The sequence below is a fragment of the Stomoxys calcitrans genome, chromosome 2 (assembly GCF_963082655.1).
Source record: "Stomoxys calcitrans chromosome 2, idStoCalc2.1, whole genome shotgun sequence".
Lineage (NCBI taxonomy): Eukaryota > Metazoa > Arthropoda > Insecta > Diptera > Muscidae > Stomoxys > Stomoxys calcitrans.
Window position 1 is genome coordinate 85,792,020 of NC_081553.1, and position 27,916 is coordinate 85,819,935.

Sequence of the window (27,916 nt, forward strand, 5' to 3'; positions counted from 1 at the left end):
TCGGAATTTTTGTAATTTTTTAATGGAAACTGTGCTTTTATTGCAAAAGAAGCCAATTCTTCTTTTGTGCTCTTGGTGTCGCAATTGCAAACTGCATCTGTAAACCCTGTTAAATAGGCAAATCGCCTCAAACGAATTGCCTACATTTAAATCTGGCAGCCCTCTATGCCTTTTCTGGCTTATTTCCTCTCTCACGCTCACCCACTCTGTTTAACTCTATCTCTCATGAGTGAGAGTAACATTTTGACATTTCCGTACAGCGTTAGTATCTCACAGATACTTCTGCAGGATTTTTGTTTGTGTTCAAAAACTTGTGCCTTGGTATGTGTGCATGAGCAAATTACAATTCTCAACAGAAAAATTTCTTTGCTCTGTCGCATACAGTTTAGTTGCTGTTTGAACCTAGTCCGCATAACGTGTATAAACTCGTCTCGTCGTGAATATTGCTAACCACACAATACAAAAAAAATAGAATTCTTTATAATTTATGTATGAGATAGAATTTATTTAATTTTTTTCTACGAAAAGAAAAAACAACGAAAAAAAAATTCTGCTGGCATACAAAACAAAGCGAACCGCGGTATCATCACAACACAGTGTAGAAAAGTATGTGTGTACATTAAAATCATCATGATCATCGCTGACGGTTTGTACTATAAACCAAGCGAGAATGAATAATGAAGAAAAAAAAAAAGAATCAAGTAAATAAAAACAAAATAAAATACAAATAACAAATCGAAACGAATGAATATGTAATAATAAACACCAATAACAACAACGGCAACTAATGATACCTTATAACTCGGTTTCAGTGTAAGAGTTCAACAGAATATCAGAAAAAATACAACACAAAATCCAGCGCAACAACAACAATAACACCATATAATTGATAATACCGTGAAATAAATCAATATGCCAACAACAACAAGTGATTAATATACAAAAAGCAAAATAAATATCTCTGTGTGGCTTTTAAATAGAAACAGTGTCTTGTGTTTTGTGTTAGGGAAATTTTTCTCATGTCTTTTGCAAAAAATGTAAAAAACTAAGGCAAGATCAATTTTCATTTGTCTAAATTTATATTCTCCGCAAAAAAAAAAATAAAACGTGCAAAATATACCAGAATTTGGTTTAGCAAAAACTGAACAACACGAAAAAACGAAAAAAAACTTGGTGAAATTATTTACTGCCGGATTTCTACCGCATTGTCTTCAATATCTTGGGTTATTTAGAAAAATAAGAAGAACCAGAGAAAAGACAGAAAATATTTTTTTGCCGTTGCAAACAGAAACAAACACACACACACACACAATCCTTTAATACCAGTTAGCCGACAGCAGCAAGCAGCACAGCTAAACCAACCATATGTAAGAAACGAGAGTAGCCAACCTAGAGGCAGACCCGCAAAGAGAGTAACTAGCCGTATGGGTATGCGCCAGAATCTCCCACATTTTGTGCATGGCATAGAATAAATACCTATGGTGGCAACTCTTCTTGAATGCCGTGGTTGTTGTTTTTTTTTTTCATTATAACACTGTGTGATGAGAGTTGATTTTGGCCCCAAACAACATTGTTGTGGTTGCCGTCGTTGTTCGGCATTTGCCTTGCCTGTTTGTACACTAGTCTTGCTCAGTGCTTGGGGCTCTCGCATATTTTTTTGCATGTGTGTGTATGCGAGCATGTGCCTTGTTGCTTTTTTATTTGTTTCTTATCACCCATTTAAGTTACGTGCCATAACATCCCAGCTAACAAAATTTTCCGATTTCGATTCGATATCGGTCCGACAATCGAATGAATGAATCATTCGATATCGGATCCCGGCTGAGGAAATCGGATATATTTACCGTCATATCGTACCTATGTCGGAGCAAAATTCCATGGAAATTCTGATGGGAAATTTTATATCGTACCGAATTGGAACCGAATTCGTAGGCAATTTTGAACCGATTTCTTGACGAATGTCTTACACAATTTAATGATTTTGCCGATGAATCGGTCCGATTTTATACTGATTTTTTGACGGTTAGACAAAAACAAAATATGCCCCTTCACCACTTGTATGCATTTCACATATATGGTAACGCAATGTTGCTATGCTAAAAAAAGGAACCAAACAAAACATCCCTCCATACAGAAATCGTTAAGATTACGTTCTTACATATCGAAATAGAAAAAATAAATTCCCTCAGACTTGTCGAACCGATTTCTTTTCGGATTTGGTTAGAATTGTTGTATCTTTCATCCGACCATGTGCAGACATGTCGGAATATTGTTAGCTGGGATATTGGACGCCACCGCTCTTTGCCGCACACTCCTTGTCCCAGCCCATATATCCAACCATCCATTGAATTCTGGCCGCCTTATAGTTAAATGAAACGTTCGGCGCTTGTATTCAAATGAATGCTTGAGAACAAGCAGGAGCGGAATACCAAAAACGACTAGCCAGCACTTAGTTCATTTGTATTAGATTTTTGTTGTTGCCTACATCGTCGTCGTCGTCTTCTGCTTATGTGTGTATTATTTTATATTCTCCTCATTGCTTTTTTGTTATTTCTGCATAACACCATCCATCAGCAGCAGCACCCTATAGAACATCAAAGCAAAAATTTTGCAAAACATTGAAGAAAAATAAGAAAATAGTAGAACAAAAAATCCCTGAAGAACACAAAAAAAACGTTAAGAAAAGCATTTTTCTATATTTTCTTAGATGAATAAAGGCATAAATAAACATATCTATCTGCAAATTGGTATTTCTGAGCATATAAACTCAACCAAACTTATCGATCAATGGTCATAAACAAATCGAAATACAAATTCTATTAAGAATTCTTAGCACACTTTTGGCAAAGAAAGCAACAACCAAGAACGCGTCCATATGAATTACGAGCTAAAGACAGACACTACCAACCAGTCAGCAAAGGTGAAGGAATTCTTTAATTTTTTAAAGAAGGGAAAACCAACTAACTTAACTGACCCAAACTCCCCAAGGGGGGAAATAAATAGACAACTTCTTTTTCTTTTCCATGCTCCTGTTAAAAATTTTGCATTCAGCTAGCGGACAATAAACGATTGTAGTGCTTGGGTATGTAACCCAACCAAACAATAGAAGAAAACCGGTGAAAATCATAATGTATCGCCGTCAATGTGCTGCCGCACAACATAGTACATACATATATACATACACAACACTTGTCCCCTAAAACACAATACACCACCCGCTGTCAATGAAGCAGCAAACAAACAAACCGTGTCAGTGCCCACATAAATGTTAACTGCTTGGCTTACAGTGTGTATTTGAGTATGAATGAGTAGAAACAAGTGAGCAGAGCATAGAAACAAAGAGAGAAGAGAGAGAAAGAGTTAACCTTAACATATTCATGCTCTCCTGCCTGGAGTATCGGTGTATCAATCAGTATTTCATCATACGGATTTTATTCAGTGTGCGTTTTTGGTTGAAGTGAGTGTTTGTTGTTGTTTTTATTTTTGTTGTTGTAACATCACAAGTTTTGTGTAGAAATTCAGAAATTCAAAACACGTAATATTTCTGTAGATTACTCGTTGTTGTTGTTGGTGTTATTTATCAATATTCTAAACAACGAACGGCACAGTGACAAAAACAGGTAACAACTTTTGTTTAAACGGAGCAAAAAAATAAAATCGACTTTTATTTTTGGTTTTAGATATCAGCGAAAAATTAAACAACAATAACAAAAAAAGTATAATTCAAACATATCTATGTAATAATGTAAGATGTAACGATAAATAAAAAAACCACACCACAACTAGCCTTTTAAACATATCAACTTAAGAAAATAAGTAAAAACAAAACCAACCATACATAATCATCGTTGTTAAGTTCATAGAACGAAATATTCTTAGAAAACAACAATAACAACAAGTACCACACAACATATCAAACTAAGCAATTATTCGCAATTGTGTGAATGACAACTAAAAGAAAGAGAAGAAACAACAAAATCGAAAAAAGGAATCCATAAATCACCACAACAAGCAGCAAACTGGAGACACAACCTTTCAACAATTAAAAAAAATCGCAAGTAAGTTCAATTTGGAAACGCAAAATTTTATGTCTTTTAGAGAGAAAAATCTAAATTTTAGTTTAAGAGCAAAAAAAAGTATCCAACTGAATTTATACAGGTCTGTTATGATTTCCACGGAAGTTGGCGAATACAAATCGTAATAAATTTGTGCGATGCATATATGGGTTGATTATCCAGGTTTCATGCAATTTTCCTTTCATTTACATAACATTTCCTCGGCAACACTTAAACAGCTGTAGCATTTACGTTCATCGAAATATAAATTGAAGTTGAATTTGCAAAAATTCTTACGTTTAAGATCGTCGGAACATGCGTGTATAAAAAAATTAGCGATAGGAGAGTGTACACATCCAACATCGAGACAAAAGAAATATTCCTTTCTGCTTTTGCAAGTAAATCAGCCTTCTAGTTCTTCTCAATGGCGGAGGTCTTCTCTGTCCCGAAAGCATTGAAGAAGATTTCAATGCGAGGACGACTGCCCGATTGCAATCTCACAATCAGAGATGCTCTTCCAAAAACTCTGACGTATATGACATACATTTCCGACGTACTATAATATTGGGTTGCCCAAAAAGTAATTGCGGATTTTTTAAAAGAAAGTAAATGCATTTTTAATAAAACTTAGAATGAACTTTAATCAAATATACTTACAAATATTTTACACTTTTTTTCTAAAGCAAGTTAAAAGTAACAGCTGATAACTGACGGAAGAAAGAATGCAATTACAGAGTCACAAGCTGTTAAAAAAATTTGTCAACGCCGACTATATGAAAAATCCGCAATTACTTTTTAGGCAACCCAATACATACGTCTAAAAAGTCGTAAACCTAGCCAAAAAAGAAAATATAGCGGTTGATAGAGTGACAACATAATCGTACAACTGATTCAATCTTTCGTGAATTTATGATTATGCACCTTGGTGGATCGGTTTGAAGTTGCGTCTTTAACAGAAAACTTGTGTCCAATTAAAGTTTAAGCTCAATGATAAGGGGTCTCCTTTTTATAGCCGAGTCCGAACGACGTGCCGCAATGCGACACCTCTTTGGGAGAAGTTTTTACAATCAAATCCGCTTAATTGAAACCAGAGAAATACGTAAAATTTGTTTTATTTATCCGATATTCTCCATTAAGGATACCATAACATTGAAGTCAGATTTTTTCAAAAACATTTACATTTCAATTAACCGGCTTATTCAATTAAATGGTGTTCAATTATACGGATTCGACGCACATGGCAAAGTATTTCACAAATGTCGCCAGCATAAGGAGGGAATAACCACCGCTGAAAATTATGTTCTCTCCAGGATTCGAATCCAGGAGTTCAGCGTTACAAGCGTACAAGCTTACCTCTGCGCTACGGTGGCCTTCAATAAAACCCCAAGTACTCCCAATAAATACTGAAACGAATACAGTACCACGAAATATCCACAATCCCATATTCTTTGTTCACCGGTTGTGAGATTTGTAAATTCCCGCAATGTAGAATGGTTAGCCTAAAATCTAGAACATTCCAACTTTCTGCGTTTTCTAGGGGTTTATTTCTCATTAATCTTTTCAATCCTTAGTAGTTGGCACCACATTGCATTTGTACATAGAGGTTCCCAATGTCAACTATGCGTGCTTGTACCTAGGGTTTACAAACAAACTGACGCATACGACTTATCAGGGTGTAACTTACGGTCTTAAAAAGCTTAATTGGCACTCCATCGGGTCCTACAATATTCTTTTATTTCAGAAGGATTACCACTATCCACAAACATAGGAAATTGGGAAACATAAGCATAACTTAGAATCGATAGTGTCACCGTAGAGTACAGCTTGTACATGAAACTGAGTCTCAGACTTTCTATCTATGCCCTTTCAGCTTCTGTCCGGAATACATTACCCCAAATGCTTCCATGATTCTATATTCTCTTTTGATCTCAGTTTAGTTTTCTATCCAGAACACTACTTCAAGAAATTTCGCCGATCAGGAGATATGTTAAATTCCTGCCCTATAGAATGGTAAGCCTTAAACCTACAATTTTTCAACAATTCCGTTCTAGACTACTAATTTTCCCCCTTTTTTATATGTATTCTGGATCTTCTCGACATTCTGAGTCGATTTAGCCTTGTCCGTCCGTCCGTCGAAATCGCGATAGCGGTCGAATGCTTAAAGCTAGTCGCTTGAAATTTTGCACAAATACTTACTATTGATGTAGGTCGTTGGGGATTGCAAATGCGCCATATCGGCTCAGATTTGGATATAGCTTCCGAGTAAATCGATCTCCTGATTTGACTTCTTGAGCCCCTAGAAGCCACAATTATTGTCCAATTTGGATTCGACCCGGTCAAAATTATCACGCTTTATTTGTTTTCATTTAATTCGTTCGCCAATTCATTAGAAACAGCTGATTTTATAAGAGGAAAACAGTTGTTTTCAGTGAGGGGAAAACAGTTGTTTCGGCCTCTCACTGAGACTCTCCGCTCGATACCGCTGATTGTCCGCGACTCTTTGCAGTTACTCCCCATGGAGCCTTCCACTATTCGCAATCTGAGGACGCGCCCGGTAGCTCGCAGCTAAGCTTCTCGTGACATCAATGAACACCATACAAATCGGACTTGAATGCTCCAGCCTGTGTGGTGCTTACAGCTATCCCGTGCCGGTTAGTAGTCTAGGCTGTTAGTGTTTTCTGTTTCAATCCTTTGTAGTTAGCACCACCATGCTATTATATGTTGAGGATCCAATTACCAAATATGCGTTATATTAGTTAGATTTTACAAGTTGTCGCACTAGCCTTATTAGCATGCCGTTTCCGGTCATAAAAATCGTATGCGGCAAGCCATCGGCATCTGCTGGCTTCTTTTATTTCAGTCGGGTAACTGCTATTCTCACCTCACCTCATTGTCGTAGTCAATACCGTTATGAAGAATTGGTTCGGATGGCATTTCCATGTCTTTAGCAAATTCTCTGTAGCTGTTACTCGACCAAAGCCACTGGTCTTTTGTTTAATTTTTCGCTGGCTTTTTCCAACTTTTTCCTACAAAATAGAGGATTTGACCTTCACCTCTTTTTCCCATATCTCTCCATTTAACTTCGTGTTGTTACTGGTAAGGTAGCTCTTTAGCCTCAAAAGCAATATGGTAATCATATTTGCACTTTAGTTCATTGATGTAGCCATCTGATATCAAAGCAGATGTTGTTTCATTTTCTTTCAATAGCAGTACTAATTTCTGCCAGTTGTGTCTGTAAGTAACCAATATCTACCTTCAGATTTTTTTCAGATTGTACGAATCTCACTTGAAATCTCATAATCAATTTCCTTACTCGTTCAACCTGGTTACCATAGGTGTCATATCCCCTGCTATATTTATATCCGAAGATACATCTGATTACTCCGAGGAAACATCGGATCCCTCTGAAGAATCACCTGGTCTCTCCGAAGAAACATCTGATCACTCTGGCGGTTTGGCCTAAGATTGCCCCCCTCTTCCATTAAAATCTCCAATCTCCAAGTCAAATATGCAAATTTGTCCATGAACAGTGAGTGCTGTCCGCTTCAAGTTTAAGCTCAATGGTATGGGTTCTCCTTTTCATAGCCGGGTCCGAACGGCATGCCGCAGTGGACAGCTATTTGACAAGAAATTTTTACATGGCGTTGTACCTCACAAATGTTGCCAGCATTAGATACGGATATTCAGCGTCGAAATTTTTTTTCTGATTCTGATATTCTAACCAGAATTCGAACCTTGGCGTTCAGCGTCATAGTCGGACATTGTAACCTCTGCGTTACGATGGCTTCCAAGTTTCGTACTTTAATTTTCCGCAAAGCTTCTCTACGAAGAGGTGTCGCTCAGCGGTATACCATTCGGACCATTTGGGGGTTTCGAAAAATCTTGGTCTTCAACAAGTTTGCGTGTGTTGGAAACTTAAAAGGGTTCAGTGTTATGGTGTTTGTTGGGCCAACCCCGCTAGGGCCAATTCCAATGATTTTCCTTTTCCGCTGCAGTTTGTAATAAACATTTGCTTATGGTTTTCCATCTAAATCTAAAAAATTAATAATATTTTAAATTATTCAAGTTTGTAACACCAGAGAATACATACATATATGCACAAAAAAAAAAAAAAAAAAACATTTTTAAAACGAAATAGTAATCACTTTTACCAGAGAGTGACTTTTCACATACTCATAGAAGAGCGAGGGAGCAAAGACCATTCAAGAGATAGAGATATTTAAATTCAAATGATATTCATAAATAGTGGTGAGCAGAGAGAGAGCTAGAGTTAGGTGTGTGAACCAACACTATAATGAATGCTTACTCGCATATGCACTTTACTGGTGCAAAGGAATTTTCCTCCTCTTCGTACATAGCTATCAGTGTTGCCAATGCATAAAAAAGTTGTCTACCAAAAATACTCCAAAAATCCACCCCCAACTAATCGAATAAAATGTTTAGCTCTTTAAAAATCGTTACACATGTGAGTACCATAACGCGTGCTTGAAAATAGGACATACACTGAAAGAAAAATTAATACCAAATCTGCTATTTTCACTACCATGCGGTATTAAATGTAAATTAAAAAGAAAGAGACGAGATTAAACACCCCCATCCTTTTTTAAACGACCCCCCCGTTTAAAAAGAGATAAGCACTCTATTCTGATGTGATCCCCAAAATTGGGGAGTTAATTCATAAAGAAATAACTTCCAAAAAATGCAAACCAATAAATTAAATAAGTCCCCAAGTAGAAAATGAAATAACCGCCCAATAATTTTTGGGGCCTTATTTATTTTTTTAAAGATTTAGAACAGGTTTAGGGAACTTGCTCAAACTTTTAATTGTAATAATTCAGTATATATAACAAATCACATTTAAATAAAGACCTGCGTTAAGTCTTCGATCAGCAGTAGGGGAATTATATGTGTCGCGCGAATTGTTTTCAGTACTTCAAGCGTACTCGCATTATGGAATCAACTATGCATTGTTTATAAGAACTTACCAAAAACCAACTAGTTGAGTTTGAGGATAAATTGTATCACGGTCTTTCTCATACCCTGCACTCAGAAAAATGTTAATCGTAAATATGGATTAAAAATACACGTTAGTTCATGATCTTTACTCAGGTTTAATTAAAAATTCGTAAGGGTTAGAAAATTAACTTTGTACAAATAAAACTAACTTTTCATGAGTATAGATGGAACAGCTAAAAACTCAGGTGATGTTAGTTATTTTACATAAACTTGTTTTATTTGGAAGCAAGGACTTAACCAAACATGGCATATTATCGTCGACGAAACCTCTTGTGAAACTTATAACTGAATGAACTACTCAAAGAAATTTGGAATTTTAGTTCAATGTATGTAATTAAAATGTTTACAATTTGTATTTCTTGTGTTCACAATAACATGCTCGGAAGTAAGCCTAATTTAATAACTGTTAGTTAATGTTGAACTACAACTGAATTTGATGATTGTGGTATTGTCAACTCCAAAAATAAATTTAATTTTTTTTGCTCCCCACAAACCCGCGGTACAATGTGGGACTATGAAATAATGTGGGTTATGAATTGGTTATGATAATTAAAAATTATTTTGCTGTTCCGAGATTCGAACTCGAGACCTTTGTATTGGAAAGCACTTAAAGTTAAAGTTTTATTTAATTTATAATTGCAATGTTTCATACTAAATTTGTCTTCTTCAAAACAATTGATAGCGTGGGGGTGGGAGACAGTCGGAACTAAATGGATTATGTAATTAGGATATGTCCGCCAATCTCCAATTGGATTTACATCTCAGTATAAATTTTCTTTAGTTCATATTTTACCTGTGGAAAGTTAAAAGTTGAAAAAATGATTACTCTGTAAAAACAATTTCTTAGCTGTTGTGAAATTATTCAACTTGTAACGAGCATATAAATCTTTAGCGTCATAGGAATATTTCTTAAATGTAGTTCATTTGAACTAGACGATCACCTACTCCCAAGATGCCCATTTACTGGACCTGCGTTATTTGTCATAAAAATTTGAAATTTATATTTTCCCGAGAGTTGTCAAAGTTGGATGCAACAGTGGCGAGACAGGGAGACGGTGGAGCGTACCTGACATCACCTAATCTGCCTTTCGACTCTCCGATAGCGCCACCCACGTCGGAGCTGCAACGGCTGGTGCGGAAAGCAATGCAGACAGGAAACGAGGTACTAATAGTACTAACACTAATAAGCGGAGCCGCGCCCTGGCAGAGTTCCTGAATACTAACGACCTAATAATACTTAATATTGTTCTGAAAATCTTAAGGATGAGGTTCAGGATTGGAGGGTCTCCATGGAGCACTCCTCCTCAGACCATCGCTACTTTAGGTTTAGAATAGCACAGTCAGCGCCGAATCCGATGTCTTCCGTAATAAGTTGAAAACCAAAAAACCGACAAAATTCGGAGGACTACTCAGAAGAAGACTTGGACAAGATAATTTAGATTGACCAAGCATAGAACACTGGTGGGGTCTTTCCTCTTTGGGAAAGGAAATCAGCCCAAGAAAACCCTTGGATGGCCGGGGAGATTCGCAATATTGGAAAAGAGGTCCGCAGACTTTTTAACAGAGCACGTTGTAAAAGCGCACAGCTCAAGGAATACATTAAGATAACCAGAGCGGCAAAACGTGCCGCCTGGAAGCTTTTCTGCGAACAGTTCGATAGCGGTAATGACGCCGCCAAAATGAAAAAATTTCACTCAAAAACCCACGTTCAAACAGAAACGTTAGTCGACGACATGGGAGTGACGACGAATACAAAATTTCGATTTTAGTGCAACATGTCGGGAAAATGCTATACTTTACGAAATTTAAATTACAAGTCATCATGTTTATTACGATTACGTTCATAATCTACTAAATTCTTCAATTTTTCCATTCATGCGACTACATTTGGTAGAAAAAAGCCCAAAACGGCAACACTGATTGCTCTTCTTATTGTATTTACATTTAGGTGTTGTTGTTGTTGATGTGCTTACTTCTCTCTCTCTCTCTTTGGTCGCTCACTCTTCACAACGTGTATCAACAGGGGGTGTTACCTGAGTGTGTGTAAAAAATTCTTGTTGTTGCGTTTAAGCAGAATGTATTTAAGATGTTGGTGTGTGTATGGATGGTCTCTTGTGTTTGTTCTATAATTGTGTCTGTCTGTCTATCATCAACTACACGAATGTGCCTAGCCGTGTTGCTGTTTGCGCTTGAGATGGTTGTGGCGCCATGCATGACGCCGCTCGTCGTCGTTGCCGCCACTACCATACACCATTCATTGTAGTCGTAGCTACTTCTATTTCTCTTTTATTACGTCAGTGGCGCCCACTGGCGCCTGATGTTTAAGCTACCTTCAACTGATTTAATTTGTTACTTCGTTTAATTTTACTCCCTCCAATTTTGTGATAGTTGCCCCCTTGTTGTTTTAGTTAGTTAGTAGTAACTAGCCTAGCAGACATCGTCAACCATAGGAAAATGAATGTTTTGCATGGCTGGCTGAGTGGATAGATGGATGGTCGTTCGGTCGCCTTTGCCTCTTTGCACGCAAAGTAGTATGTTCGGTTCATTAGGAAAAAAGGAAAACAAAATATACCCCAAATAACTCCATTAGCGACCACCACCAAACGACGCCGCCGACAATGTCAAGCAGACATCTTTAATATTAAAATGAAATAATTTTTGCCATAGGTAATTATTTCAAAGAAAAAAGTTGTGATAAAAATGTCTAATTTTCTTTGTAGCCATAGACAAAATGCGAAACCAAAAAATTTAAGTAACATCATCATTTTTTGGTGCTCATCAAGTGTTTTATGATTTTTATTTATTCCCTATTTTGCTTGCGGTGAGAGGTAGACTGAGAGTGAGAGAGATTTGACAAAATGTTAATGACAATGTTGCCACTGTAGAGTGTTTGCCAAAAACGCTATAAAGGGAAAAGCCTTAGATGCCTTAGCATGATAAGGGTGTATTAAAAGAACAAACAGGTATGCTTCGGGTTAAGAAAATATACTCAAAGTAATTTTTCTGCATTATGCGAATTGGAAACCCGGAATAGGCCGGAATTTTATTATTGCTTTTTATATTCTGAAACATTTAACTTCAACCATCCACTTGTTTAGTTGAAAAGGCAATACTTTTATGACTGATAAAACTTTTTTGTTCAAATAAAAAGTAAATAATTTGATTAGATGGGGAACAATCTATTTAAGTAGGTGGTACGTGTGTACGTAAACGTATGCCCATCACAAGTTGCTGATAGAAAAATAAGCATAGTTTTTTTTTTAAACTAAATTAATCTCTACATTTTAGAGAGGCGACACTACCCCGACATGTAGTTTTCAAAAGTTTCTTTGAGAAGAGTTCAGTAACAATCTCTGCAGAAGCTGTGAGTATAATCGAGGAAGAAGAAAAGGAGAAGTTCCAACCTTGGTTTGGCTGATTCAATGATAGGAACTAGAAGGGTTTATTCTTCTATTTTTTTCTGAGGTATGAGGTACAACGTCTTTGTGAGTAAAATCTTACCCAACTCTTTAGTCATGTATAGCATTATAACACTTTTCACTTTTATACAGTGTCATGGCTCTATGTTCACCCTCTTTTTTTTAATTTTTTTGAGATAATTCTTTTTTTCTAAACCACCATAGGATGGGGTATACAAATCTAGTCATTCTGATTGTAACACCTCCAAATATTGATCTGCGATCCCATAAAGTGTATATATACTGGATCGTCTCGACATTCTGATCCGAGCTAGGCATGTCCCGATTTGTGGCGTTTCGTTATAACTTTCAACCACTGTACGGTCCAAATCAGTCTATAACCTGATATAGCTCCTATATAAACCGATCACCCGATTTGACTTCTTAAGCCCCTGAAAGCCACAAATTTCGTCCGATTTGGCTGAAATTTTGCTTGTAGTGTTTTGCCTTGACTTCGAACAACTGTTCAAAGTACTGTCCAAATCGGTCTATAACCTGATATAGCTCCCATATAAACCGATCTCCCGATTTGACTTCTTGAGCCCTTACAAGCCACAGAATCTATGGTGGTGGGTTCCCAAGATTCGGTCCGCCGAACTTTGCACGCTTTTACTTGTTTTCTTTCTTTTCATTCTGATTGGCAACACTTTTTTAGTGCTTCACGACGGCATTAAAGATTCCCTTTCCTGATAACAATCTGACATCAGGTAACAAACACGATGATGTTATCCTTTGCATGCATGCTGAAATCGTTGTTGTTTGGGGGGCTGTCTGGCAATGATGACTTCTGCTTTATAGCATGTCTTTAAAAGTCAGACAGACAATTTTAATGGTTTGTTGACGGGTTAACTTGCTGCCAGACATTATTGCTAATCACAAAAATTCAAAAGAAAAAAAAAACAACGCAATTAATGAATTTTGCACTTAAATCAATAATAAATGCCAATACACGGAGAAAAATTGTGGAATAAAAAAAAAACACTAAAATTGGAAATTTTTTACGATTTAAACAGAAAAATTTTAAAAAGCTGCCTGACTGAGTGTTGATTACTCATCATTTCATTTTGCATAGATTTATAGGTATAGTATAACAGTTACTACAATAATCAGAAAACTGTTATACTTTTTTAAAATATTAAAATAAATCGAATTAATCATTTAACATAGTTGCCCCAGTCGGCGTTACATAGGTTGAAAGTAGTGAAGTCTGTTGGTAAAGTCATAGTTAAGTTTAGAGAGTCACGTTTAAGCTCATTGTTATACCGCCATTTTAATTTTGTAGCGATAGATAAAATTCTCTTGAGATTTGGATCCACAACCCCCGTAGTGGTAATGCCAGCATGTTTTCAACTTGGTTACCAGGGTGGTCCAGTCATAGTAAAACAATTTCCGAAAAGTGTTATACTGTTATACAATTTTTTATTTTTCCAAATAATCATTCTTTTGAATCGAGCTTAAACGACCACAAGTTTATGGCCAAATTATTAACAAAGATTTCAAATTATGGTAGTTCCTGTAATAGTCATTGTATAACAGTTACCTTAATTTTTCATAAACTGTTATACTGATAAAATTTTTTCGTATTAATCATTTTTGTTCCAATACAAATTAAATCAAACGATTTTATTACGCATTATAATATAGTTGTCGTAATGAGCTTAACACAGGTTGTATTAGTTACGTTGGAGATACACTTAGGCAAGTTTAGTACATTGCTATACAAAAATTTTAAATTTTGTAGCGAATGATCAAAGACTAAAGTAGGATTTTAAATGGTTATTTCAGAATGCTACAAACTTGGCGCTACCAAGTAGAGCTGGCAAAATATCGATGGCACTATTGATATTTCTTTTGTCTGAATATTCATATTTTTCCTATCGATACTATGGCAAAGTTAAATTTTTGGTAAAATTTAACAAATTCAAGCGATCCGACACTGAATGTATCCTGTATGATACATTGTGCCTATAGGGGACGCAATTTTCATCCGGCTAGGCTTACATTTTGCACAATGATTTCTCTCATGACTTTCAACTGACTTTATTAGATTGGTTTTTGCTCTGTCTGTTCTCCGATATTGCTTCTATATAAATCCATTTCCTGATTTTTACTTCGCATTTTCATTTGAAATATAGGTAATGAGAAATCTACGATAGTATCGATATTTATTATTAGAAATATCGAAAATATCGAATGTTGCGAATATCGATAGTTTGCCAGCTCTACTTATAGGGGGTTATGGTCGCTATAGGTTAATTTGTTATTGTAAAACAATTTCCTTAAAAACTTATATTTATCTTTTTTTCAGTAAAAATTTGATAAATCGTATTTGTTATGCAACATAATTGAATATTAGACACGAGGTTTAGACATCGTAAAGGTCAAGTGGAAGACTATAGATTTTTTTTGTAACTACAAATCAAATTCTATTGTGGGATTTGTGCTTATTAATCTCGCAAAGGTAATACGAGCATGATACTAACTCGGTGGCAAAAATTCACTTTATAGGGCGCACCTCTGATTTAGCTGAAATTTGGTATGCAGATGTGGGTTGACCCCAGGAACACGAATCTGAAGTACTTTTTTTGTTGCAAGGCCACAGAACTCCCCTAGGGGTCAAATCAAATTGATATAGCTGCCATATAAACCGATCTTAGATTTCGACTTCATGAGCCACTAGAGGGCGCAGTTCTCATCCGTTTTGTCTCAAATTTTACATGATGTGTTTCGTTGTTGGTCCATAACCTGATATAGTTGTTATATAAACCGATCTGGGGTCTTGACTTCTTGAGCCTGTAGAGGCTTGACTTCTTGAGCCTGTAGAGTGCAATTCCTATGCGATTTGGCTGAGATTTGGCATGACGTGTTTCGTTATGACTTCCAACAACTGTGCTAAAACATGTCCATAACCTAATATAAAGCTGCCGTATAAACCGATTTGGGATCTTGACTTCTTGAGCCTCTAGAGGGTGCAATTCCTATGCGATTTGGCTGAAATTTGGCATGACGTGTTTCGTTATGACTTCCAACAACTGTGCTAAATATGCTTCAAACATGTCCATAACCTGATATAGTTCCCATGTAAACCGATCTGGGTTCTTGATTTCTTGAGCCTCTAGAGGGCGTTATTGTTACCCGTTTTGGCTGAAATTTTGTATTATGTGTTTTGTTATAATTTCCAACAACTGTGCCAAGTATGGTTGAAATGGGTCCATAACCTGATATAAAGCTGCCGTATAAACCGATTTGGGATCTTGACTTCTTGAGCCTCTAGAGGGTGCAATTCCTATGCGATTTGGCTGAAATTGGCATGACGTGTTTCGTTATGACTTCCAACAACTGTGCTAAATATGCTTCAAACATGTCCATAACCTGATATAGTTCCCATATAAACCGATCTGGGTTCTTGACTTCTTGAGCCTCTAGAGGGCGCAATTCCTATCCGTTTTGGCTGAAATTTTGCATGATGTGTATTGTTATAATTTCCAACAACTGTGCTAAGTATGCTTCAAACATGTCCATAGCCTGATATAGTTGCCATATAAACCGATCTGGGATCTTGACTTCTTGAGCCTCTAGAGGGCGTTATGTTCAAACATGTCCATAACCTGATATATAGCTGCCATATAAACCGATCTGGGATCTTGACTTCTTGAGCCTCTAGAGGGCGCAATTCTTCACACATGTCCATAGCCTGATATAGTTGCCATATAAACCGATCTGGAATCTTGACTTCTTGAGCCTCTAGAGGGCTCAAATTTTGCATGGCATCTTTTGTTATAACTTCCAAATAATGCGCCAAATATGGTTGAAATATGTTCATAACTTGATATAGTTGCCATATGGCACATGGTGATAACTCTACTACGGGGGCATTTTGGTTAAAAGTTGTATAACAGTTACCTTTACTTTGTGAAAACTGTTATACTGTCATACTTAATTTTTTTTTTTTGTATTCAATTAAAATTTAATACACTTGATTTTATAAAATTGTTTTATAAAAATTTTGACTTGCGGGATGCTTAGCCCACAAATTTTTCTAGGCTCATCGAAATATCAAAAATTTATTTTCTTTTTCCTTTAATCTCCTTAAGACAATTTCTAGATAATATCTCATTTTTATTTCATTTCCCCTTTTCCTGCTTGTTATTGATTCGAAGGGCATTACGGACAGCTTTCTGCCGGACATCCTTTAATAGTAATTGTTGTTGAGGTCGGTTGTATGATGTTGCCATTGCCACACGTTAAACGTATGGACAAGTAAAGAAGACTATTGTCGCAACCTAAGAAAACATTTCAACCATGACATCAAGTCAGTTAGCGCGGAACCCATTTTTTGTCTCGCTTAATAAAATATAAATTTGGCGCCACCAGCGCCATGCCTCAACAAAAGTGTCAAATCTGAAGTAGAAGGAACAAGCGATTCAGCACGTTGAAACCTATCACCAGGCATTTAGATTTTAACCGACATGTCAACAGTATGGGGTAAAATGCATTTAACGAAGCGGTTTAGAAAATAAATTAAGAATTTGCTCAAAAACAAAGTCTACACCTGGGTGTCGTCTCTATTAAAGAGGCTAATGGGTAAGGGTAAAAAAAAAAAACGCTAGACTAGGTAAAACGAGCAAAGTTCTGCTGAGTCGAACCTTTGATACTCAGCTTATAAACTCAATATGGGATGGGTTTGTATACGGGGTATGTTATATCTACTAATGGACCTTTTGCGTAACACTTGTTGTTCTATTTCATTTACAACAAATCAGATGACAACTTTGGCTTTTAGCGGCTTAAGAAATTATATCGTGGCATCTTTGTTTCATTAGTTAGCCACCGCTTTGGTTCCCCGCTCTTGTTTAAAGCGAGTGTGTCCTTTCTACAATTGCTTTTATAGCCCCACAAGCCATAATAGGTATACAGAACCTAAAATCGGTTCCTAGAGTCTTTATAAGCCCGCCCCCTATAAGAGATATAAAAATTCTTTACTAGGAATTTTGAATTTTGGCCCTGTTTAGTGTCAATCATTTGCCACACGACTAACTGAGTATTGCAACACAAGGTCAAATTCTTCGAGATAATTCAGTTGGATAGTTTTCAAAGAACAACAACAACAACAGCTGCTTGTTGGCTCAACATCAAATGTCAAACATTAATCATTAACTTTGTTGCCACAAAGTCCCTCCCCCTATTGATTCGTTTTCTTTTCTTTAATTACAGGAAAAATATCGATGGTCTGTCGTCTCATCATCGATTTGGTTTCGTCGAATCGGGAAAACAAAAAACCCAAAAAAAAAGAGTCGCGATACTAAAAACAAAGAAAAAAGTGTTCAGAGTTCACCCATAGTTCGTTGTCGCCCATAGTCGTCGTCGTCGTCGTCGTCTCTCATTGTTCGGTAGTGTTGCTAAAAGCAAGAATTCGTGAAATAGTTGGATCGCAGTTCTCCTACTCGGGATTGACGTAAATTTTCATTTTGAAGCCAGACCAAATCATAAAAAAGAGAGTATTCGATTATGTGCGCGCTCATTTTGTGTAAAGAAAACAAAAATCGCGATTGCCTATGTTCTGAATGTTGAGCAAGAAGTGCCCCGCCGCACAAAGTGTCCAACCATAGTGAAGTGAAGAGGTCGATAACGTATGACCAATACACAACACTTTTTTTTTGTTTTTTAAACAAAATAACAAAAAGTTGAAACAAAACTTTTGCACCTACCAACCAGAAAGCAAAAGTAACGCAAAAAACGGAGAAGGACAACAAGCCAGAAATTAAACCACCATATAGTCAATGTGAATAATGCAAATAGGATAAGATCGATGTTACCTCTACATTTAATGTCTCTCCATGAAATTTCAAAGCGAGAAGAAAGAACTATGGCGTTATGCGTCAAAAAAACCAGAATCACCAAAAACACCTGTACTGGGGACGAACAGATCTGTACGTGGGTCGAACAGAACTGTACGTGGGACGAACAGACAGTGCCATCCACTTCAACACCTCCCTCAACACGAAACACATCGGCGGCAACTATTACTGCGTCAGGAAGAGGAGGAGCAGCAAAATTATCCTCAGATGTTATATTGCGACGTTTCTTGCGAAAGCTCCAACTCGTTGTCAATGAGGCCACAAGTGAGTACACCACCTCCGCCGTACAGTTCGGTGGCGGCATTGGATTGTTCGATGGTGCCACAGTCTTACCAGCAGCCGATGCTGATGTTTCGCCAACACCAGGGCTATGCCACCACAGATGTCGAAACGGAAACTTCGCTCTCGACAACGGAAACATCGCTTTCGGAAACCGCTTCCTATGGCCGGAGACAAACACGCAGCAGCAACAACGCTGGCTACAACTACGCAAATACTGGCGACATGATGCTCGTCGACGATTGCGAAAAATTGAACGAGAGCAGTTCAGGCAGCAGCAGCAGCACCTACCATTTGCCGAGGAAAATCGAACAGACTATGGCAACCAGCCAACGACGTTCGATATCCCGTACAACTGGTACAACGATAACAGCATGCTCAGCACCAGCTGCCAACAATACAAGCGTAACCTCAGTAACAGGCTGTTTAGCAGCCACCGCTGTAAAATTCCTAATGAATTGCTGTGGTGTCAGTTTTGGCTCAACCAATTCCGTTGCCGCTCCTTCCAACACAACAAGTCCCAGTCATCAAGCGAACAACAACAACAATACCACCTGCAACAAACAAAACTACGAAAGCTCGAAAAAGATTCCGGCCAACAATTATCCAGACAAAGATTATTTCAATGCTTTTACGAAAAAACTGAATTCACATCAAATATCATTACTGCTAAAGGCAGTCAAATCTCGTCGCGAACCTGCTGCAAAATTAGCCCCACTGAGTGGGGCAGGCTCATCCGAGCGAAGTTCCATGACCATGACGCATCAAACCAATTGTATATTGGTACCTCGAGAACAAATACTCGGCGAAGAACCCAATGTGATAGTATGTCGTCTATTTTTATGGGAAGACTTGAACAATTCCTCACAACTGAAACGCTTACCGGTATGTCCGAACGAACGCGACCCAGTGTATGTTTGCTGCAATCCATTGCACTGGTGTCGCATCCTCGAAACAGGTATGTTGTCACGTTAAGATGTATGAAAAGTACCACAGCCACGATAGACCAAATCATTTGATGGGGATCGCAATACCGATCCCCTTCTAATTGGTAATCAGAGAACGTGTTATACTTACTCATGGTCTCTAAAGAATAGAACCCCGGCTCTACCTTCTACAGCCTTGTGGTTCACCCTTCGCTACCATATTTCAATATTTTACTGAAAGTTTCACAACTATTCACAGTATTGCCGTCACAACGATTTATCTAAGCGATTTATCTCCATTTGTGAGAAACCCTTAAAGTGTTGCCAATTTGGTCTCACAACATCATACAAGCTTCCCATACAAAATTTCCCATCAACATTGCATTAAGGAACAGAGGATACTTCTTTCTTACCAATGAGTGCAGTCCGATTAAAGTTTAAGCTAAATGACAAGGGGCCTTTTTTTATGCCGAATCCGAACGTCGTGCCGCCTAGCGACACCACTTAGTAGAGAAGTTTTAACATGGCAGGATGATACCTCACAATTGCTACCAGCATTTATAAGGGGATAACCACCGCTGAAAATATTTCTGATGTTCACGCCGGAGTTTGAACCCAGACGTTCGGCGTCAAAGGCGGGCATGATACGTCACGGTGGCCTCCAACATGCAATAGCAACTTTGTCCATGAACATTTCATTAAGGAACAGGGGTAAACTTCTCACATATCATTGAGTGTTGTCCGATTTATGTTTAATTTTAATGATAATTAAGGAGGTCTCCTTTTTACAGCAGACTCTGAAAGGTATGCCGACACGTCTTAGGGGAGAAATGTTTACATGACAAAGTAACTCACAAATGTCGCCTTGGGAGGGGATAACCACCGCTTTTAAGTATTTTCTCATAATAGGTTCTGACCAGGGCTGCGGAGTCGAGCATTTTTGACTCGGCTTCGACTCCAGGCAAATTGCTCGACTCCGACTCAGACTCCGGAGTCGACTTTGGGCACTTAAATCAATTATGAATCCAAGCTTACTACCATGACGCTTTGAGGATTTTTTTTAAGTATTTTCTCATAATAGGTTCTAACCAGGGCTGCGGAGACGTGCATTTTTGACTCGGCTCTGACTCCGGGAAAATTGCTCGACTCCGACTCAGACTCCGGCGTCGACTTCGGGCACTTCAAAATGGTATATTTTAAACTCACCACTAAAAAATGGGGGTGATATCCAACCTAGGAAATATGGGTATCGAATGAAAGGCATTATCGAGCAGATAGCGAATATGTAACAATATAAATGAAAATAGGACCTGGGAAGGATCTTCGGGATGTTGAGAATTTTGGAACCCCTTTTTAACCCTAGGCAATATGGATACCAAATGAATGGTATAAGGGAGTAGATTAAAAAAATTCAAAAAACAAATAAGTTACACTCACCTATGGCACTTGTTTCAATTTTCGTCTTTATCCAAAATTTAGAATGTAGAGGAGATTGTAAATTTTGGTTATGATTATTAATGGGCCATATTGATCCATATAAGCGGATCTCGGACATTGCCTTCTTAAGCCTCTGGATTCGATTTGCTTGAAATTCCGCATGAGGTGTTTTGTTTTGACTTTCAATAACTGTGCCAAGAATGGGCCATATCGGCGTAAAGACGGCCAGATAGACACACGGATTTAGACCGTACTTGGCATAGTTGTTGCAAGTAGTAAAAGAACACCGCAGGCAAAATTTCAGCCAAATCGCACAAAAATTGCGGCTTGTAAGGGCTCAAGATGTCAAATCGGGATATCGCTATATAAGATTATAAACTGATTTGGACCGTACTTGTCACACAGTTGTTGGAAGTCATACGAGAACATCATGTGCAAAATTTCAGTCAAATCGGACGAAATTTGTGGCTTCCAAAGGTCAAATTCCAAGGAAGTCAAATCGGGAGATCGGTTTATATGGGAGCCATATCCAAATCCGAACCGATGTGGCCAAATTATAATCCATAATCCAACGACCTACATCGATAGGAAGTATTGGGTTGCCCAAAAAGTAATTGCGGATTTTTGACTCTGTAATTGCATTCTTTCTTCTGTCAGTTATCAGCTGTTACTTTTAGCTTGCTTTAGAAAAAAAGTGTAAAAAAGTATATTTGATTAAGGTTCATTCTAAGTTTTATATAAAAGCATTTACTTTCGTTTAAAAAATCCGCAATTACTTTTTGGGCAACCCAATATATGCGCAAAATTTTAAGCGGCTGGCTTCACGCGTTCAACTGCGATCGTGATTTCGACAGAGGGACGAGACGATCAAGAATATATATACTTTATAGGGTCTTCGATCAATATTTGGAGGTGTTACAAACGGAATGACTGGATTAGTATACCATCCTATGGGGATGGGTATAAGAACAAAGTTGAATACAAAAGTCGAGTTTAAGAATATGAACATTTTATTCAAACAAATTTTTTTATTTTATTTTATTTTGTCCAGGGTCGGAGTCGAGGTAATTTTCAAGACTCCGACTCCAGGCAAAATTGCTCGACTCCGACTCCGCAGCCTTGGTTCTAACTTCTACAACTGTAATTTTCCCTCTCCTTTCACATTTCATTTCTTTTCTGGAAGTTTCGCAACTACTCACATGGTGCTCATGACACTAGTGGACGATTTATCTTTATTTGTGATAAATCCCATTAGGGACATCTATTTGGAGTGTTTCGGTAGTGATTTCAAAATATTCGTTTTCCCGGAAACCTGCCTTAAACCAGGCATTTGTAATATTGAACTTTTTTTCTGATCAATACCAAGTTTACAAATGTGATATAGTAGGTCGACATGGTGGAGGTGTGCTTACAGATGTTCACATGGCTCCATGGCTTCTGAACAGGCTACACTTACGGTTTATGATGATATTGAGTTTTTATGCATCAAGTCGAAATATTTGGGCCAGAGTCTCATTTTAACGTGCTCCTATATTGCACCGAATTCGGAGATTGATATGTACCTGAGACATTCAGAATCGAATCTGCATGCCGATTCCGAACTTGTTTGTTTCGGTGACTTCAACTTACCCCGGATATCGGGGTAAGTTGAAGTCACCGAACCCCGAACTGTTTTTTCAGGGCATAGTACCCCACAAACGTGTCTTAGGGGATAACCACTGTTGAAAAAAATGTTTCGGATGTTTGCCCCGGGATTCGAAGCCAGACATTCAACTTCACAGGCGGACCACAAAAGACCAACCCCTCAATTATCAATCCGAACTCACTACCAGGGCTGTCTTACAAATGCTGATGATTTTGCCGACAAATCGATCTGATTTTGAACCAATTTATTGCCGGTTTTTGTTAATGGCATCACCCGCAATTCCAGAATAACAAAATATCCTCCCTTCACCACTTGTGTGCAACACTTAATGGTGATTTGATCCGATATCGGATGTTTCAACCGATTGTCGTACCGAAATAGGAAAAATTTTTTTAGTGTTGAGGGATATTTCTTTTCAATGTATGGGTATGGGTGTTAAACTTTTGTTTTTACATTGCACTGAAAAAAATCAACAAAGCTGAGCGCCATCCGCCCCATTGTACTTACAATGTCACACACACACTTGAAGCAGACGCTTTAGCCAAAAGGCTAACTATTTCAAATACTTGAAATGCGTCGTTGGGAAATTTTGGCGACACTGTGTAAAATAAAAATCAACAGCCAGCAAATAAAGAAAATCAAACAAAAATAAAAAAAAACAACTTGAAATCCAAAAACGGTAAAAAAACGTATTTCTACGTACAGCGCAAACAAACACCACGCGAACTAAATGGCAACGCGTATATTTCCCTGGCGCCACTTGCTAAATTTACGCAAATCGCTTTGTTAAGAATTTAGCCGCCAGTCATCGCCTCTCTGGCACTCGAAACGACGCCACTCACACTTACTCGCATCGTCATGGGCGGCGGCGCCGCAGCTGTCGTGAACAAAGATAGAGTTGTTGTTGTTCGTAATGGTGGTGGTATGTATATTGGCCAACGATTTGGGGAATTTGTGTGATTTTTTTTTTTTTGCAATATGTATCTCTTGTTCTCACCCTCTCTTTGTGATTTGCTCTCCATTGAGTTTTCAATCAATCCTTCTTGCTCATGCTAGTGCTTGTATGTGTGTGTGTGTGTGTGTTGGTCGCTTGGGTCTTGATCTTGTTGTTGCTTATTCTTATGAATTTCGTTTAAATTGATTGTATGGTATTTTGTGGAAGTATCGATCATCGATAGTGTGATATTTGTAATTTATATAGCTTTGGAAAATTATGAGCAAAAAACTATTTTCAACAGTACATTTAGTATATAACATCAACATCATAACATTTAGTATATAATCTAGTAGGCTTGTCATGGCTTTATGATAGAAGAAGAAGTCACTGGCCGAAAACAAAAAGTGGATAGGCACTGGCCGAAAACAAAAAGAGGATGTCAAAATGTTCCCAGTCAAATTGACACAAAAAACTTCTGCCGTTAAAACAACATCCAGCAGAAATTTGCAACCTCTCATTTACAAAACTCCCCAAATGTTTTTCGCTCTCACACTTTCTCTTACTAAAAAACAAACGGCTTTCCGTAAAAGTTTGTGCAATTTTTTTAGTACACCAACACTCTACTTGCTGCGTAATGTTGCCATACCTTCTAAAATATATTAAAAGTGTACAAGAAAACTAAATTTGTTTACAGGAGGTTTATACCCACAATAAATTAGTGATCCGGTTTGCTAACACGAACCTTATTTTTTCTACGAGAAACCCTTTCTAAACGTAAAAGGTTACTTTTGACATGCATTAGAAGAACACAACGCTTTTGGTTTGCATTAAAAGCCTCATGGGAAAGGCTCATTAAGCAATTTGGTGTGGAGCCTCCCACAAGGGGCGTAGAATACTGTTTTAAAAATCACACCACCCGTATGAAAGCTACTGTCCCGTTATTGTCTCTTTATGGTTATATTCGTATCTAGCCCGATGACAAGTCGCTCAGGCCTGTCTCCATTACCGAAAAAACTTGTTGAAGTAACAAGCGACCTAGAGCTGTAAGAACATATCTCAATATCGCAGGTTAGAAACAGAGGTGGTGCTCTATCTGCTGTTACATCTCCACAGTTGCTAAACGACCAGTTGGGCTTTGGGATGTACTCTGAAAAACTAGAACTGCTCATATTGAGAAAGTTACCCGACCACTGCAGTGTGTATCAAGCGGAAATCCTTGCAATTAACGAATTGGTGGAATGGATAAGATATAATGTCATGGCGACATGTCAGACAGTCAGGCAGCCATTAAATCCCTGGAGAACGTATTTTTGATCACAAAAAACGCCCTCGAATGTCGCAGATCTCTCAACGAGATGTCTGAACAGTTCAAAATTCACCTGTTCTGGGTACCGGGCCACAGTGATATCCAAGGGAATTGTAAAACGGATGAGCTTGCGATATTAGGAATTACCTTACCCACTCCAGGGACACCGGAAGAGAGAATAATTTATATTTATTATATTTACTGACAGCCCAAAATACCTCATTGTTTTGTTGGCCAGGAAATTGAACTTCAAATCCAACTTGAAGCTATTGGCAAAAGTTGGGGATTTAAACCGCGTGTCATACACTGGGTATTTACTGCAGTTGTCAGATCTATAATGAACTTCAAATCCAACTTCAAGCTATTGGCAAAAGTTGTTGATTTAAACCGCGTGTCATACACTGTAAATACTCAGTGTACTGCAGTTGTCAGACCTACAATGCTGTATGGTGTTGTGGTCTGTTGTAAGGCACTTCAAAAGTCCACCTTCTGTTTAATACTCAGCCGGATCCAAAGGATGGCTTGTTTGATCATTACAGCCGCATTGAGGACTACGCCATCTGATACACTGAATATAATGCTACACCTTATGCTTCTGGACATTGCTGTTGGAAAAATTACTGCGACCACTGTTGTGAAGCTAAGTGAACTTTCTAATTTTCTCTTTGGTCATGTGACGGCCACGCAAACTATGATAAAAAGTACTGTACCATTATTCCTGACGGAACCGATTGGACCTACAATATCTGCGGTAATAGATGTTTCATAGAGTACCGAGTACCAAACTAGACGACCAGGTGGGTTATACTCTGAATAACTTGGGCTGGAACGTATTGTCGATACCATAAGAAAGAGTAGGGCATCCAGCGAATTGCTCAAATACAAAAAGCACGCTTATATCAAGAAAGTTGAGCTATATTTAAAACTGAACCAATTTTCATAAAATCATGCACATACAGGGTGGCTGATGAAAGCCGCTACCAAAAAAAAATGTAATAACTTTTTTTCTATTTAATAATAATAATTTAATAATTAATTTAATTAATTAATTAATTAATTTAATTAATAATAATTTAATAATTAATTTAATAATTTAATTTAACATGAATAAAAGAAAAATGTATTCCATACACCGAAAAAAAAATGTAGCAATATTCATCATTGTAGCAATATTCATCAGCCACCCTGTATGTTGGAACATTAAATAGAATGTCTTGTGCAAAATTTTGTAGAGCTCGGGCTAAAATTATGGCTTATAGAGCCTTAAAATGTCATATCGAATGAAACATATATGTGGGAGCTATATATAAAACTAAACCGATTCTGACAAAATTATGTACACACATCGGATCAAAATTATGGCTTCTAGAGCCTTAAAAGACCATATCGGATGAAATATCTATATGGGAGCTATATCAAAATCAATAGCGTTTGCCCTTGAAACAAAAAAGTGACTTATGCAAAATTTTACGATAATCGGACAACAAATACAACCTGTACCTTGATTACAAAAACATCGAATATCGAAAGAACAGAAGAAACATTTTTTTAACCTGGAGAGGCCCGAATTAGGATTTTATTTTAGATGCATGGTGTCTTCGGAGAAACTTCTTATAATTGTATGAAGTTTATGTTTCCATATAAGTCAACCCGGCATAATGTCTATACTAAAAAGGCAAAGCTCTAATGAAAACCTCCACATACATCTTTGCCTGATATTCCTGAATCCTTAAAATAGTCCCTATTTTGTATATGAGTACATCAAATAGAATTCCCTTCATATAAGTGTAACATCTAAGCTGCCATTAAACGTCATCACATTATAATTAACTTCATCACATTTGACCATGAGATCATGCCAGTTCCTCTTCTCATGTCAATTCTTTAGGTACTCGAGAATGCTTAGGTGGTGTGTATGTATGTGTGCATGTGCATGTGTGTGGTGTATGTGTATGGTTATTTGTAAGTTCTTAACAAGAATTTAATGGTCATTACTTGATTCAGTTAAAATCAGTTAATTTCAATTTGGGAACTGTCTGCTGATTGTTTACTTTACTTGTCGCCGTTGCCGCCGCCGTCGTGGTCCTAAGTGTATAAGCATGGAGCATTCGATGGAGCTATAAAAAAATTATATCGTTGTATCATGCTTAGTTGTTGTTGTTGTTCTTGTTGCTGCTTGTCGTGCACTCACTCGTCCAGACAACTTTACTCCACAATCAAAAAAGCAAAACTTAATAGCTCAAAAAAGCAACAACTACAACAACACCCAACGATGTCTGACTAAACTTAAGAACGAACAAACGAAGCTACGACAGCAACAATAATAACACAACTACAACAACGAGAAAAACCAGCAGCGGCAACAATAAAAAAAAACAACAACGCCAGCATTATTTAAAAGTGTGGTCTGTCGGTCGTCGGCGCCTATATGCTTGGCGCCACTTTACGTGGATACAGCCATAAATACTCGTAGTCGTTGTCGTCGTCGTTGTCTTTTTCGTGTTGTGTTGTATGACCGAACGAATGTAGTATTTGTAGCGCCGCCAGAGAGCATAGTATGCTGTCTCCAAGTGAGTGCGTATGTTTATGTGTGTGAGTGCACATGTGTATCCGTATTTCAATTTGTGTTTTGTGCTCAAATGAACGAACCCACAACGAACGAACGGTAGAATGAATAGTCAGTGAGTTTGAAATACGGACCGTCACTCTTTGCCGAGAGTATTGAATGCACTTGCAAACACACACACGCACACAGACACAATGACACCTTTCTCAAGCAATCGTAGGGTACCCACGTTCAAATTAATTTGTTAATTTCTGAATTGGTACAAAACCTGCAGTGACATAGGCTTTATATAAGTTATCGCCTTATTTTAGATTCAATTAAGGTTCAACATTTTGCCATTTTGGGTTTTTCAGGGTTTAGAAGACCTTTCAAAAAATTTTAGTGCTTTAAAAAAAAGGTGGAAATACCAAAAATAGAGTAGTAGCGTAATATG

At 37.6% G+C, this 27,916-nt stretch overlaps 1 protein-coding gene across 3 annotated transcripts in view; it reads left to right on the forward strand.

Moving 5' to 3' along the window:
• Positions 1–397: 397 nt before the first annotated feature.
• LOC106082185 (mothers against decapentaplegic homolog 6) overlaps positions 398–27,916 on the forward strand; it is a 102,501-nt gene continuing 74,982 nt past the window's right edge. The window contains exons 1-3 of one of the 3 annotated variants that reach the window (XM_059364164.1): positions 398–813; positions 3,681–4,058; positions 17,744–19,624. In XM_059364164.1, coding sequence (XP_059220147.1) covers positions 18,367–19,624 — 1,258 coding nt within the window. In that variant the 5' untranslated portion in view covers positions 398–813; positions 3,681–4,058; positions 17,744–18,366. The remainder of the gene's footprint in view (positions 814–3,680; positions 4,059–17,743; positions 19,625–27,916) is intronic. The other 2 variants (XM_059364163.1, XM_059364165.1) reach the window with 2 other exon arrangements.